A 16,430-nucleotide genomic window follows, 5' to 3' on the forward strand; every position below is an offset into this window, starting at 1 on the left:
CAAATGTTGCTGAAGATAATTCAGCATAGGCACTACCACAAAAAAATCATGAACAATATGATCACTGTGTCATAACTGTAATATAACTTAATAAACACAATATTAGAAACTATTTTAGTATATTAAGAAACAACCATTCTAGAACATGTTATAAAATCCACTGCCATATATACCTTTAAAAAAAAAAAACCTATATACTTCTTCATCTTGGAATTTTTACCAATGTAGTTAGATCTCACACTATAATGATAATTATACTTTTTTTTTTTTTTTTGGAGTAGTGTTGGGGATTGAACTCAGGGCCTTGTACATGCAAGGCAAGCACATACCAACTGAGCTAAGCCCCAACCCAATGATAGTCATACTTAAGAATTACTTTGTGTTCAAATATTTTCCATGTATGTATTATTTTTCATTGTCTTTTCCCTAAAATAAAATCTTCAGAATTTATACATATCAGCTTTCAGAAAACTCATAACAAATTATAGTAAAATAAAGCCATGATGATATTGAACTTGTACCGTATTTAATGCAATATACAACCACACTGTCTCTTGTTCCCATTTGGGCTTCAGAATTTCTTATCCTAATACAACATTCTGCAGAATGCTTCAGTACAATATGGGTTCAGGACACAGCAATATCATATCCATTGCAGGAAAATTCAATGGTTTTCTCCCTGGGAAAGTACCAAATCTCAAAATCCTACACACTAATCCATTTTTATTTTCTCTTCCCCATAATTCATTTTCAAATCTAAAAGAAGCTCTTGGCTGAAGCCTTACACTGTCTGCATCATGTGTTTTCTTTGCAAATTTCCTTTTAGGAAACATGATAAAGAAAGCAACATATCCCATGGGCGTCCCAAGTAAACCATTATAAATTCATATTCTCTTTCTCACTAATTTGGATGGTAAGTGAGGAAGAAGAGGAAGAGCCCATAAGTGCCCTTACTCCAAAAAGGGAAGATAAAACTTCTCTGCTTTTCTAAGCCTGGGTACTGTGTCAAAGGCAGAAAAATACTCCAGACAGAAGATACTTGTGTCACTTTGCTAACTGAAGAAGTTGCTACCGTCGCCAACAATATGTTCACATTCACTTTTGAGGCTTGTGTTCTAATCATCAGAATTTTCTAAAATTATATACTTTTTAAAAAGACTTTTCCCAGAGCCAAACTCATGACAAAAACATTAGTCTCAGCTTCAAGGTTCCCTGTCTTAACTCATTACAGTAGAAATCAAAAGCAAATGCATTCAAATCCTCAAGGGCTCACTTCTTCCTTTCTGTACTTGGAGTTCAACAGGAGAGTAGTTTGTGCATTTTCTTCCACTGCCCGTCTTGGTTGTGCCTGTAGAATTTGAAGATTTGTTCCATTCCTGAACACCTGGCAGGCTGTGATTTACATGTGAGAAAACAATTCCAATTCCGGGGTTATTATCAAGGAGCCAGAAGCTTCTCCCTGGTTAGCTGTCCTTCAGCAGAAGGCTAGAAATAAGGGAAGGGGGAAGGGAAGCAGATTCTATCTGAAGCTCTGTAGGACAAGTAACACAGGTAAATCCAAAGCAAGGGAGGCAAATATATTTAAAAAAAAAAAAAAAGAATATTATTTATTATCTTCTTTATTAATACTCACATGTAACCTTTGCTTTTTTACACAAAAGTCTACTTTAGAGGAATGCCTCCTTAGTTTATCAGGCCCAGTGGGGCATTTTTTTCCTGGACCACTTCCCCTTTGTCCTCCCCACCCCCCACCCACATCCAGATTACTCTTACATGTTCACAGATACCACGAAAACTTTGTAAACAAGATTTGGGTTACTGGAACTAGATTTCATCAACATTCCACTTCAAAATGGAAGGCAGGTGGGGGAGAGGGTGAGAAATAGGAGAAAGGGGAAGGGGAAAGAGACAGGGGACAAGAGAGGAGGGACCACTGTTCAGAACTTTCAAGTCTTACCTTTTCTGAGGTGTGTGTGTGTGTGTGTGTGTGTGTGTTCTGTTCCTTGAAATTCACTGACTCAAAACATCAACAGCTAGTGCCTGTGTGGTTATTTATATTATATATCTATAATAGAATATGTGGGCTACCTCAGTTTGGGTCTGGGCTGTTTGTTTAAACACATCACAGTTATCTTTGTGGGCGTCTCCACAGAGTGTCGGATCTCCTGGGAAACTCTCTCAGAGCCGGGGCTTCCGAAGCAGGGTCTTGCTGAGGTCTTTGACCTCCTCGGGGCTGTTGACCCGCTCATAACCCAACACAGCCATGGGCTGGTAGCAAAACTCCTCCACCTGCTTGATCTGCTGGAAGGTGAGTGCCGTCCGCCAGGCGTTGGCGGCCTGCGTGGCATTGCGTGCTGATACCACGAATGGCTTGGAGGAGGATCCTGAGCCACTGGTCATGTTCAGGGCAAACTGCTCCATTTCTGGACTCACCAGCAGCCCCACAAAGTCGTACACCCTCCGTAGCGTCTTAATGGGGTCTCCCACCAGGTCCTCGTACCGCACCACCAGGTAGTGACCCTGCAGCCAGTCGGGAGGCTGCAGGGCTGTCTGCAGCGTCTTGGCCATGCTGTTGCAGATGACCTCCATAGCGCCCAGCGCATGGTAGTCTGCGGGGCCGCCCATACCCTCCTTCTTGGCACCCAGCTTGTGGCCGGCGGCCTCCAGGAAGGGCATTCGATGGGCTCGCGGATCCCGGCTGCGCACAACTTGTAGGCTCTCACGGATGAGGCCGTGGCGCGAGCGGATGCGTGAGCTGGCAACCGCACGGGGATCACGCACCAGGTGGATGACCTTGAGGTCCAGGGCCGGGTCTCGAAGCAGTGGCGCCAATACTGCCACGTCGAAGACGCGCACGCCCTTGATGACCAGTGTGCGGTACTTGCGGCACTCCTCCTCAAAGCGTGCCAGGCGCTGAGGAGGGCACTTCTTGCACACCCGGTCGTCCACCAGTCCCACGACCTCCTTACGGTAGGCGGGGCACAGTGGCGACGAGCACACCACTTTGTTGGTGGCTGCCCCAAAGATGCCCAGAGTAGTAAGGTTGCGCCCCCCACTGCCCGCCGGACTATACAACTGGAAAACGGAGAGATCGCAGCGATAGAGAGCGCTCAGCATGTCCCGCGCTGCCCCCTGCAGGGAAACGGCGTCCCCGGGGTACAGTTTTTGCCACACGTGCCATACTGGCTCGTAGAGGAAGAACACCTCGGGGTTCTGGTTGAAAAGCTCGCCGAAGAAGGACGAGCCCGAGCGCCACGTGGTAAACACATATACCAGCTGCCGCTTGTCCCCGCCGTCCCTGGTGCCCCGAGTGCCATTGCCTGGAGGGGCCGCGGCCCCCACCACTCCCAAGGCTGCTGCAGGAGCTGCCCCGACGGCGGCAGCGGGAGGGCGGTACGGAGTGCGGGGGTCCAAACGGGTGTGAGAGCGGGGTGGAGCCGCTGGAGGCGGCCCCGGGCGCCCCCAGCTGCCCCCAGCTGCCCCTGCCGCGGCACCCAGCGGCCCGTCGGGGTTGCACTGCTGCAGCGGCTCCTTGTGCCATTTGTAGTCCAGGAGGTTGAGCATGGTAAGCACCAGCAGCAGTGCATAGCCCGCACACAGCACCAGCGCCTTCCTGCGGAACACCTTCATTCCGAGCGGGGACGCGGGCCAGCGGCGTCCTGGGCGCCGGGGCCACGGCGGGAGCAGGGCGCGTGGCGCGGCGGCAGGCACAGCCGGGAGCAGCCGGGGCAGCGCGCCCGGGGGCAGAGCTCGCGGCGAGCTGCGGCTCATCACAGGCACAGCTCCGGCCGGCAAAGCGGCGGAGGCGGCCCTGCAGCCCGAGAAGGGGACGCAGCGGGCCAGCTGCGGGTGCCGGGACTGGGGCCGCGGCTCCGAGGCGGGCGCGGCGGCAGTGGCGGCTGGTCCCTGGCGCCCAAGGCTGGCTCTCCCATGGCAGCGGCTCGGAGACGACCTGTGAGGGGAAGCGGAGTGAGTGGGTGCGCCCCAATCTCCCTCCCAGCTACCTCCTCCGCCTAAGTAACGCCCACCCACATGTCTGCCGGCTCCCCCACTCACCTGGAGCCGCGGGCGCGCCCCAGAGCGGCCCCGGATCACAAGGGAGGACTGTCCGGCTGTCACTCCTTCCTCGAATTCTCTTCTGATCTTTTCTGCTGGGGGTCCCTGCGCCTTCGGAGAGGGAGCCGCGGGACTCTGCAGCTCTAGCCCTGGACAGAGTTTCCTGGCAGCGGGCGCCCTGCAGCTCGGAAAGGGAAACTTTCACAGGGCCCGGAGCCCTGCTGCGCGCTCCGTTGAACCCGGCGCGTCCCGGCTCCAGCGATGTCTCCTCCTCTCTCTCGGGACCGCAGCTTCCTTCCTCGCTCTAGGGGGCGAAGCGGGCTAGAGGCGACGGTAAGGGTGGCTTATACGCGACCCAGCTCCGGGCAAAGCGGCTGTCGCTGTCTAGCTCTCGGCCTCTGCACAGCCAATCTTCCCATCTCTCTGGCTGCGGCGGATGGGGTGCAGCGCGACCCCGCAGCGGCGGCGGCTGCTTCTTCCATCACCGGGAGGATGCCCGGGCGGGCAGCGCAAGCAAGCCCCGCCGCTTCTTAGCTTCAGATTGGCCCGGAAGGACCCTACACACACAGCTCTAAGCAAAGGAGCCCCGGTCAGCAGCGCTCTCTTGCCTGCTCCGCCCCCGGCACGAGCCGCTTCTGGCCAACGAGGTATCCAGGCAGAGAAAGCCCCCGCCGCCGCCGCCGCCGCCGCCGCGCGAAAGCGGCGCCTGGGAGGATGCTGCTACCCGACTCCCCCTACGCCGAGAGCCTGCAACGCGCTCGGGCCAGCCTCTGCGCGGCTTCTGCCAGCCGGCGCGGGTTGGAGCGCGCCGCCGTCTGTCGCCGGGGCTCCTCCCCTTCGCCGAGCTGCCCTCCTCCTCCTCCTGTCCCACGCCCGCCCTCCTCGCAGCGCCTGACTCCGGCCGCCTCCTCCTTGGGGGCTGGAGATGCGACCCGGTTTACAACCGCGCTGCTTGAGCCGCCATCCGCGGTTGGAAAGACGTAGTTCTCTGTGCGCAAAGCCCTGGGGCGCGGGCGCGTGATTCGCAGCCTCTGGGGCTAGGAGCTACCGGAGACTTAGATTCTGCGTGGCTGCAGGACTCGGCCCTGTGCTACTCTCTCGAAGAGAGTTGGTAATAAAGTTTGGGCAGAAATCCCCCGGCGGCGGTTCGCTGTCTCCGCCTTCCCTCTGGGTAGACACCGACGGCGGCTTCTTGCGTAGCCCAAAACACACCGCTCCCGGGAGCGCTTAGAGAGCCGGGAGTCGCACTCTCAGGCTTCTGACACCCTGCTGGTCCTTTCCAGCTGTTCTGTGGTTTCTCCCATAAGGAGGAAGTAATAAATCTTTTTGACCCCAGGGTCAAAGAAGATTTCAGTTTTGGGTGCTGGTGGGGAGCCGTCTCCTCGCTCTGGACAGTATAGACAGGGAGCGGTTTCGTTTTTATTACGCCCCCAGCAGATGCTCTGGCTCTTTCTGCTGTGTCCACTGTGATTGACGTCCTCCTGAATTGGGGTGATGGGGGAAGGGGCGATTCTTTGTTCTAATTTACAGGGAAAGGAAAAAAAAAAAAAAAAAGCTTGTCCCGATTCTTGGCTTTAGAAATGAGATCAAAGAACTTTACTCCAAAGAAACACAAATGTTGGAACCTGAAAGTCGTTGTTTAGTTAGTTTAGATTGGTTTAAGTAGTTTTTAAGGTCATGAGGAAAAGCTCCTCTCCCTCGGCCCTCTAGTGTATAGTCCGTCTCTCCCCTCCCTCCGCCCCGCCCTCCTCTCGAAGCTTCAACTTCATCTATTAAATGGGGACAAATCTAATAGCCTCAGGCGACTGAGCGGTGATTGGACTTAAGGTTGGGCACATGGACAATAAGACCCCAGTTCAGGCCTAAAAGACTCTGGGTCCTGCAGGTCAGCGACCTCGGGTAAATCGGTCTCTTGTCCGGATGGGATTCTTTGGACAAAGTTGCTATAAACGCTTTATAGGATTTGTAGCTGCCTCTTTCAGGGGAGGACCTTATAAATTTAAAGTGCTGCCGTTGGCGCCATTGTTCTTCAGTGTCTTGCAGAATTTTCTGGTACAAGAACTCTTGGAAAGCTGCTTAACTCGCTTCCCGTGGGTTTGTAACTCGCTTTTTAGGGGTTTAGTTTCACGGTTGAAAAAGATATGTTCAAAAAATTTGATTTAGGGTCATTTTCCAGGAAACATCCATAATGTCATGATAGAGTTGAGCTAATTTCCCCCCCTGGGTTCTGACAAGGGTCACAGATGAGGTGTTTCTAGGACAGATTTTGCCAAAACTGGGCTGGGAGGGGGTAGAATTCAAATTTTATATGTAGCTTTCTCAAGTAGCATAGCATTACTTTTGGGAATTGGTGAGGACACCGGAAGTTTTTGTCCCTATTCACAGACTGGTAAACTTTAATTAGTGGCTTCCCATCTTTCTTTTACAGGGCCACCCTACCTCCCTTCCAGTGCTGTTCAAATGTTCCTGTCCCTCTCCCCCACTCCCGCATGAAAAGTCTGACATTAAGAAAAATAATTTCTAATATTTTCTGTTTAAATATCTAGGTATGTGCATACCCTGAAAACACTGAATTGCCATTATAAGGACCCTTTTAAAAACAACTGTTTGCATAGAAACAATTTTGTTGCAATTTTGTAACACTTTACTGGAGTTGGCAAAATAGTAAATGCATTTGTCAGACACCCCCACAGCCAGTGCTCAGCTGGCATAAATTTACAGGTTCTAGCATCTCCGCCCTCTCCAGCAAGTATTTTACCATTTTGCAGGATATCATGATTAATTGTGAACTTTCTGACAGGTAATGACATACAAAAACTTGATGACACCTTCCTGCATTTGTTCTGAAATTTCTTTCATTTTAATCTACTTGTCCTTTTAGCATAGTAATGACCCAGACCTACAATAAGTTTCATAACAATGTCATTCACAGAAGATCCAGTCATGCCACAGGGCTGTCCTCCATTTTAGCTTAGTGTTTGATTCTATATTTTCCAGGATGCACCTTCAGTCTCTGCTGCCTGTGGCATGGGAAGGAGATATCTGTTGGAAACTTGCTATGGCTGCTATCTTATCTCGGGCACTCTAATGTTCTGGGGTACCTTAGGCCAGGTACCGCCTGGCGAAAATGGCAGAGAAATTTTCAAGGAACTTCTTCCAGAGTCTGAAGGGAGTATTATGGTTTAGATGTGAGGTGTCCTCAAGATCATGTGAGAGACAATGCTAGAAAGTTCAGAGGTGAAATTATTGGGTTCTGAGAGCCTAAACCTACTCACTGCATTATTCCACTTGAATGGGTTAGCTGGGTGATAGCTTTAGGCATGCAGCATATGGCGTGCCTCTGGGGTATATATTTTGTCCCTGGTGAGCCCAGCTTAGTTTCTCTCAGCTTCCTTGTGGTGATGTCCTGAGCTGAAGTCCTCCACACTCTTCTGCCATGATGTTCTGCCTCACCTCAGGCTCCAAGGAATGGAGTTGGCCTTCTAGGACTGAGACCTCTGAAACTGTGAGCCCCAAATTAACTTTTCCTCCTTTAAAATTGTTCTTGTCAGGCCTTTTGGTCACCGTGGGGGGGGGGGGCAGGGAACTGACTAAACTAAGAGAGATGTAAGGCCAGGTTACCTGGACCATTCATATCCAGGCCTGCCTATGTCACTGGGAAATGTTTGTCCTTGGGCGCCAAGACAGAGTCTTTGTGTTTTCAGCAGATCTGAATTTTCAGTGGGATTTGAGTATACGGAATTGGATTTAAAATCCCTGACTTAATATGTGCTGTCCTCTTTAGTGCAAGGATCTCTCTCTTTTTTATTTTCTATGTTTTACTGTGATAATTATGTATGGACCCATTACATAGCCCAGGAACCTCCAGAGATCACCACTCTACTTAATTTAGCTTAGATGTAATGGTCAAATTGCAAGGGAAATTTTAACAAATACTTGCCTTAATAATCTCAAAAAGGAATAGCCCAGATAGTCCTGGGATTACCAAGGAACTGAAGTAGCCATTTTATTTCTTCCCCCAAGAAAAACAATGGGCTCAGAAGGATTTAAAGAAGGATTCTACCCAGCTTCCAGGTCTAGATAGTTCCTTAGACAAACCCTTCCATGGAATAGAAAAGGGGGCAGTACTTCTCCAGCTCCTCCTGAGGGGATGTTGACTAGAGAGGGATTTCAGAGAAGGAAATCAGTCCAATTCACTGATCAATGTATACATAAGACTCTTAAAATGTCAGAAAAATAGATCTAATCAAGTATGGATGGGGTTAGGGTGAGAGACAATACACTACCACCAATTTGAGTTTGTCCCAGGAACAAAAGAGTGATGATTAGTACTTACTAAGCACCTACCCAGTGCCAGGGGCTGGTCTAGCTCTGCAGGATATTGGTGTAAGAGGGAGACCTGGTCCCCATCCTCATGGAATTTACACTCCCAAGTGGGAGATATTCCATCCATGTGCATTTAAACAAATAAGATTATTTTAGAGATTTGTAAGTGCTATGGGGGAAATAAAATAGGTCAATGTGACAGAGAGTGACTGGACGCAGCTATTTTAAATTGGGGAGATGATCTTTGCAAAGGGAGGTTGACCCTTGTGAGGAATAATGAGGCAGCCAGATGAAAACTGAGACAGAAAGTATGTGAGACAATGAGAGCAGAGTCCCTGAGCAGGAATGAGATTAGCTTGTTTAAAGGCAGCAGGAGTCCAGTAGGGCTGGAGCCCAGCAACTGAGACCGTGGTGACCCACGACGGGGCATACCTGGCTTGCAATACCCAGGTGGGTTGTTCCTTCATGTTAACGTTAAAATGCAATTTGTTAAGAAGTACAAAAAAAGATGTTATGGGAGAAGTACACTCAGGTTCATTTCCAAATGAGTCACTCTGGGATTGCCCTGGTTTGGGTTCCACTCCCTTCTCCCCAGAACCCACCTGGATTTGCTCAAACTTTCTGATCCTTTGCTTTTTGACTGAGCCCAGCTGTATATTTCCTGGGTCTCTCCCCAGCCCTGAGGGTTGGCAATAAAGCCTTCCTGCAGGTTGTTCTCTCCCCAAGACACCAGAAGACAGGGGCTAAGCTAACTGAGCAGGAGTTGCCCTGCCACACATAGCGAGAGCCACCACCTTCTGTAGTCCACCAGCCATCACTCTGCTGCCTGAGGTGCACATCCTCCTGGGGTTCGCCTGCCCCACCTCCATGTTTGAAACACCCCACTGCATTGCCACTTTGGTAGGACCTTCAGCCAATTCAGTCCTTCACTGTCCCCCCATGGAACAGGTATCTTCCCAAGCTCAGCCAGTTAGACATTCTGTCTTCATTCATTGGCTCGCTCACTCATCCCATGTGTATCATGCTCCTGTCATGTGCCAAGCAATCCAAATCTTCAGCGGAGAGATGAAGAAATGGGACATGGCTGCTGCCCTCTCGTCCCATCTGTGGAGCTGATAGAGAGATGACCCATTCTTCTCTCAGAAGGGATCCTATCTCTTCTCAGGCTGCTTTTTTCTTTAAATTCTGTTAGCTACCACAAATCCCTTCCGTCCCCCCATAAAGTTTGTCAGAGTCTATTTCTGTTGCTTACCATCAAAACTCCCTGACAGGGCTTCCTACTTACTGCAGACTCGGTTTCCTTCATGCTCTTGTCTCTGTGCCTTGTTGTCCACATGACCTTAAGTGGTGCTCTCCCTTGAGTCTCCACCCTTAGATTCTGGCATCTAGCCAGCCAGGCATCCTAAGGAACTCCATCCCAATCCCACATGACTTGTTTTCTTGCCCATGCTGGTTGGGCTGCTCACTGGAGGCCCCTGACAGCCAGGTCTGCTTCACACTGGCTGGTACACCTTTCCTGACAGACTTACTGCTGGAAGCCATAGTTTATCATTACTGTCTTACCTCTGTCCCAGGGACTTACAGAACTTTTTATTATTTTTTATTTATAGCACCCTATTAAAGAGTAGAGATATTAGGTGGCCCACGAAGATAAAAACAAGAAAATTGATCAAAAGGAAAATAACATGAAACCAGGGGTACAGTCCATGTACCAATTCATTCCATGAGATCCTGGGCAGTGGCTAGCAGTAAATCAAAGCGCTTGGTTCTGAGTTTCCTAGTAGCTATAGTAAAGAAGGAAACCCGCTTAGGAGACTGACAGCTTTGCCTGAAATAGAGACCCAAGAAAACCTTCCCCTTCAACACCAACCTGGGCTTCATTCTGGGACCTGTGTTCGCTGCTTAGTTGCCATTAAAGGCAGTGTCGGTGTCTGGCATGTAAGTGTTCAATAAGTATTGATGGACTTACTGCAGGTCCTTATATAAAGAATTCTGCAGTGTAGAAAGCAGACTATGTCCTTAAGTATGACTCTCCAATAAAAATAATTTTAGAGTCAGGGAGAAAGGTGCTGGCTCTTATGAACCAAATCAATGCAAGCTAATGGCCTAATGTCAATGCTTAGCTCACTTGAGGCAATTTCATGTGGGCTGCATACACCCCCTTGCTGGTCCGGCCTCCTGGCTCACATCAGCATGTTTTGCAAAGCTGTTTATCGCATCAAGGTGGGCAGGGATGACTAACTTCTAGGAAAAGGCTTCTTGGAGAAACTACTGCCTGGAAACAAGAGCCTCAGCTCTGTCACCTGCCCCCACAGCTCCAAGTGCCAAACATCTCCAACAGCAGTACAAGCTGTCTTCCATGATCCTTGGCTGAAAGTGGCCTTGAAGCATTTTCAAAATCATCTCATTTCCTCCAGGGATTTCCTCCTCAATTCCCCGCTTTTCATGAGTCATGAACCCACCAAAAGGGGGGCATGTTGGGATTAGGCATCTCTTGCTCTGACCACTGCCCATCACTGTCATTCAGAGCCTCAGTCACAGGAATTCCTTCCTGAAGCCAATCTGTTCTTTCCACAGGGACCTGCCGCTGACTGCTGGGTGCTTTCAGGCCAGGTTTCCTGGAACCTGCTCACAAAGATGCCCATCCCCCCGGCACTGTCAACACTCTAGACAGTCTCCCACCTAGTCCACTCACCCAGGAGAAATGACCGTCACTGCTGGATTCTAAAGCACAATGTTTGAAAGCCTAGAGCAACTTTGACACTGAGGTTTTTGTCCATGATCAGAAATGTTTTAAAAATAAATAACCAGTCACAAAAATCAACTGTCACAGGAAGCAGAGATAATGTCATATTAGTAGAAACTCCATGAGACATCCATTGGGCTCTACAGTAATAGAATTCGGTTTAAAACAAATAAAGGGATATCTACAGCAATGCCCCCATGTGTTCAATGTCACTTCTGCATCAGGTACTACAGTACCTGAGGAATGGTTGTCAGTTGGAAAACCTCTTATTGACAGAAAGAATTAAGTTTCTGGAAATTAAAAAACAAGACGTAGAGGCTCATGTGCAGAATTTGGAATCAACCTTAGATTTAATTCCCTACAAGTTAACCTATAAGATCCAGGCTACTTGGAATGAGGTATCTTAGTGGGCCTCAGTTTCCCTGCCTATAATACAGCAGTAATAATAGTCATCTCACAGAATGGCTAGGGAAAGATGAGCTGAGCACAGGCATGCCCAGGAGTGGTTCATAAATAATAATTCTTTCCCCAACCCCAAGAAAAGTCCAGGTGAAGGTAGTCTTTTCCAACAAGAAAAAGAAAGAACTCAGAATCTATAAGAAGCAGGATTCTTTGCCTTTCTTGGTAGGGACATTAGGGATTTGGTTCAGTGATGATTTATAAGAGGGGTACAGAGGGTTGTGGTCAAGGTTTATAGGGACAGAAAGATGGAGAGGAGAGTTCTGTGGTCAGCAAATAGAAGGGACCCAAGCATGGCCAGAGTTTGCTATGAGTTTTATGGTCCTTGACATCCACAAAACCTCGCCATTCACTATGTGTGGTCAGTGGGTCAGCCGGATCAGAATCCCCTGGGAGCTTGTTAGAAACACTCTTGGGCTGAGACCTCCTGGGTTAGAACCTGCACATTAACAAGATCCTGAATAACTGGTATGCGCATGAGAGATCTGGAATCATGGTAGCAGCCACTTGAGCATTTAATGATGAGTGAACACCTCAATAAATAACACCAGGTTGGACATGTGGGTGGACTGACTTCTCTCCCTGAGCTTTTCTGTTGCATAAGTTTGGCAGGTGGCCAGTAGAGAGGTTTCTAGAGCAGCTGCTAATCCATGCCATGCACTTGAGTAAGTTAGAAAGAGACATGTTGATACCCAGCAAAGCTCCGTGTCAGGGTGCAGAACCACAGAGAGATGCAAGCTACTTTATCAGAGCCACTCAGCTCCCCCAGCCGGAGCCTCTGTGCAGGACCCAATCTGCACATTGGTCTGAGAGCCTCAGTATGAAAATAGGTAAAATAGTGCTTCCCAATTCCCAGAATCAGCCCATCATGCTCAACTTCCATATTTTCCAACAGCAATAGAAACAACTGCTTTGCTAGCATTAAACAGAAAGAAAAGGAAATTATAGCAGCGTTATTGGTTTCTTGAAGAAAAGTGAATGCTCTGGGCACATCATGAACCTCACAGTACACGTGGCATTCTCAGCCATGTTCTCTGTACTCTTGGAACCTACAGATAAAACGTTATGCAGTGACCTACGATTTTCCATAGATGGCCTCTGAGTTCAATTTCTATGGTGTATTGGTGAATGAAGTGGAATGTCAGATTTCATACATACACTATGTTGGCATCACGGGATAAAAAATCCAAGAGGGGAGACAGAAAGTAGCTCTCAACCTAGACAGCTTCATTCCACCTCTCCTCAGCTCTATGGATAGTGTTCCCCCCCTTCATCTTCTATAACAGTGTCTGAGTTCTGAATTCCCCAAACTTTATGTCAACTCTTACTACTTTGGCTCAGATATTGTCTAGTGACATGCTGAAAAGTTGGATGTGATTTTGACTCCAAATGTAACATCTTATTATTAGTTTTCCGATGAGGTGTCCTAGTCCTTCTACACATTTCTTTTTCTTAGTCACCACATTACACATGGCTGTACTCACTTCAAAGGAGCAACCTTTCAGCTCAAGTGTGGTTCCTGCCACATCTATTTCTAGAGCAGGAAACGTTTTGTTGATTGGGGAGCTGTTTCTTTCCCTTTGCCTTGTTAGCTGTCTATTTGTATGCAAGATTTCATTGTTAGGATACAACTTATGCAGAAAAGTCTCTTCTGCAAATCTGTGCCCCACTTACAGTTTTTTGAGGGAAAAAAATCTGCATCTTAATGCCACAGGTCAAATTCCAGCTCAACAAATATCTGAACCTGTAGCTTTCCTATAAAAATATATTGCTTTCTTCATCTCCAGCCAATTCCCCTTCTGTCATTTATTTTAGAATCTAATTGGCCTGATGAAATTTCAGTACAATATAAGAAACTGAGAATTTCTGGTACTGAGATATCTGTTTCGATTTTTATGACAAGTACCTGTGTTCCTGCAGATTGACTTTTTCATTATTCCTTTATGGGTGGATATTTGTTTCTTTCTTCCTCCTGTATTCTCTGTCTGGAACACAGGAGAGTGGTGGACCTTAGACCTGTCATTTCAGTTACGGACAACCATGCAAATGTCCTGCCAGTGGCATTGCTGGGCTCTGTGCCCAGAGAATGCAGATTTGACATAACAACATCATAACATGTGGCGTCGTGCCTGACAAAAGTGGGGTTAGCAGTCACTAGCGACAGACAGAAGCCCTCTCCTCCTAGTGGAAATTAATTCTCTGCTACTCATATGCATGACATAGCCCCGGAAGCTTTTGGATCCCTGGCTTGTTTAGTTCTGTCCATAATGATGTGGAGGACACCACCTCTTCACTTATATGGAGCATTTTTGCTGGCGTCACCAGGTCACTCTTGGATATCCACTTCTCAAATGTGGTCCTTCCTCTCAGAGTGCGTGGTACAGAGGAACCCAGGAGAGATGGTGCCATTTGGTAACAATGGGCTAAAGAACATTGTTTCTGTAAACCACTGGATTTGGCCAGCCATGCTAGCCATCAGCTTGGGTGTTTATGGCCCTTATGAAACTCCCATATCACTCAGGCAGGCAATTGCTTACTTATGTTCGGCTGGAAACCCTTAGAAATATGTGCTCAATAGCTGCAGATGTGCCCACAGCTTGCCCACTGTCCCAGCCTGGGTCAGCAATCTTTGCATCATTTGAAATAACCCACACTGTAATCCCCTAACAGAATATTATCCATCTGGTCGTTTAAGGCAAAGTGCTGAATATGCACTGTGTGTATTTGGGGCTCACATTCAGTTTAATCCCATGGTTCCTCCTGATTGGGGAAAAAAAATCTTTATTTACAGACCCCCACATCACTGATTCTTGCTGCTAGTAGAAGACAGATGATGTCATCTACTTGCATGACCATGGTTGACTTTCAAAGCAATTTACGGGTGCTAGTGCTTATAATCTCCCACCAGAGAAGGATGGAAATTTCAAGAAGGCTGGGAATGTTAGTACTAATTTTGCCCATGAACAGCTTGGTCCAGCAGAATTTGAGCATCCTTATTTCACGGTGTCCTCCAAGGACCAGTGGATGCCTAACCATGTATTAGGCTTATCTAGAAAGGCTGAATAGGGAAGGAAGAAATAAAAACCTCCTACGTCCAAGCATTCTCCTCCCAATCTCTCCCACAGAAGTGCTGCCTAACTGGAGCAAATAGGCAGGTGAGCCTCCCGGGGACATGAGAGATCCAGAAAAGTGCTGACACCGAGCTGGCCATTGACTGCAGCTGAGAGTGGAGGAAACCAGAAGCATCCCACTTGTTTTGTAAGCTGATGGCCATCATGAAGGAGGGTGGCCCCCACATCTGTGCCTGTCTTCTGCCCTCCAGCTCTGTATTAATCCCCTAGATTCACGGTTTCTATCAAACGGTCCAAAGGCCTTCCAAAGGTGAGGTTCGAACACATCCCTTCCCCAACCACTGAAACCATGACTCCAAGAGTGGGTCTTGGAAATCAGCCTGCTAGAAAGTCTTCCAGCTGATTCTGATGCACACTGAGGTTGGGGACCATGGTCAAATGCAGCACAGGCCTCAACACTTGGCCCATTTGGAAGCCCCCCTTTCTCCAATGCCAGTCTCTATCCATTGAAAGCCTCCTCCAGGGAGCCTTTCAGAATCTATAGGAAGAGGAGGCAGCCAATGCCCACAGCACCTTCGGTGGCTCATGTTTGAACCACTACGTAAGCTTACACAGTGGAGATGCCTGCACTTCTTGTTTTCCCTGGCATGGGCTTTCCTCATCTTCATCCATTCCCCCACCACTTTCCTTCTTTTTTGTTACATAAGATACTACTTGTCCTGCTGCTTAATACTTTCTTTCATCTAATTCACTGTTCAAGACCTAACCTATGTTAATTCAAAAAGCAATTATATATCACCACCATAAATGGAAAACAAGTATCATGTTCCAGAAATAAAAAGTAACCAAAACAAGCCAGGTATGGCAGCACACACCTTTAATCCCAGCAGCTCAGGAGGCTGAGGCAGGAGGATCACAAGTTCAAAGCCAGCCTCAGCAACTTGACAAGTCCCTGAGCAACTTAGCAAATCCCTGTCTCTAAGTAAAATATAAAAAGAGCTAGGGATGTGGCTCAGTGGTTAAGTGTCCTTGGGTTCGATCCCCAGTACCAAAAAAATAAAAATAAAAATAAATAATCAAAACATAAGGAACGAAAAAGAAAGTTTTTAAATTCTGGTTTGACTATGGCCTCTAAAAGGCTTAGACAGGTTTTCTGTTTTGTTCTGTTTTTTAAAATAAGTGTACATTAACTATCAAATAGTGTTAAAGACAGACCATCCCAGACTGAAATTGAAAATCATTTCTAGTTCTCCTGAAAACTATCACACATACCATAAGTAAGTAGTAGGTTCCTATTCTTTGTGAAAAATTGCTGCAGATGTGAAATTTCACAAAGACTGTATTTGATGGAAGATATATCAATTCAAAGGCAGACAAAAGAACTCAACCTAAATATTTCCTAGTACCGCCATTTACACCTTTAAAACTGCTTCAGAACTTAGCATGAGTGCTTTGCATACAGAGTTCACAGAACAAATATTTGTTGGGGAATGAATGAAGGAATGTACAAACATCCCCGTTGTAAAATTGATTTGGTACCTTTTCTCAGTTTAACTGCTCCATTAACCTCCAGTGGTTCATTCAGTTCCGTGTTTCCCTATTACGATACAAATTCTGCCCTCTGAATTCCTCCTCCCAGGTGCTGTGTTCCAATTATCCAGTTCAAGTAGACAGCACCTGATTTGCATGTGATTGGGTTGCAAGTCAGTCTGGTCATTCATGGAGGGTGAAGTGGAATTTTTTGTTTATTTTTTACACTTTCCACTTTGTAT

General features: G+C 47.6%; 1 protein-coding gene across 1 annotated transcript; it reads right to left on the bottom strand.

Moving 5' to 3' along the window:
- Window positions 1-504: 504 nt before the first annotated feature.
- Chst2 (carbohydrate sulfotransferase 2) lies at window positions 505-3,896 on the bottom strand. Its single transcript, XM_046431825.2, has one exon. The coding sequence runs from the start codon at window positions 3,769-3,771 to the stop codon at window positions 2,179-2,181; it is 1,593 nt and encodes a 530-aa protein (XP_046287781.1). The 5' UTR covers window positions 3,772-3,896; the 3' UTR covers window positions 505-2,178.
- Between the last annotated feature and the right edge of the window lie 12,534 nt (window positions 3,897-16,430).

The sequence above is a fragment of the Marmota monax genome, unplaced genomic scaffold (assembly GCF_021218885.2).
Source record: "Marmota monax isolate L192 unplaced genomic scaffold, Marmota_monax_Labrador192_F-V1.1 WCK01_AAM20220418_F8-fsc00022, whole genome shotgun sequence".
Lineage (NCBI taxonomy): Eukaryota > Metazoa > Chordata > Mammalia > Rodentia > Sciuridae > Marmota > Marmota monax.

Excerpts from the sequence above, each read along its gene's own strand:
- Chst2 (XM_046431825.2), bottom strand. The coding sequence starts at position 3,771 with ATGAGCCGCAGCTCGCCGCGAGCTCTGCCCCCGGGCGCGCTGCCCCGG.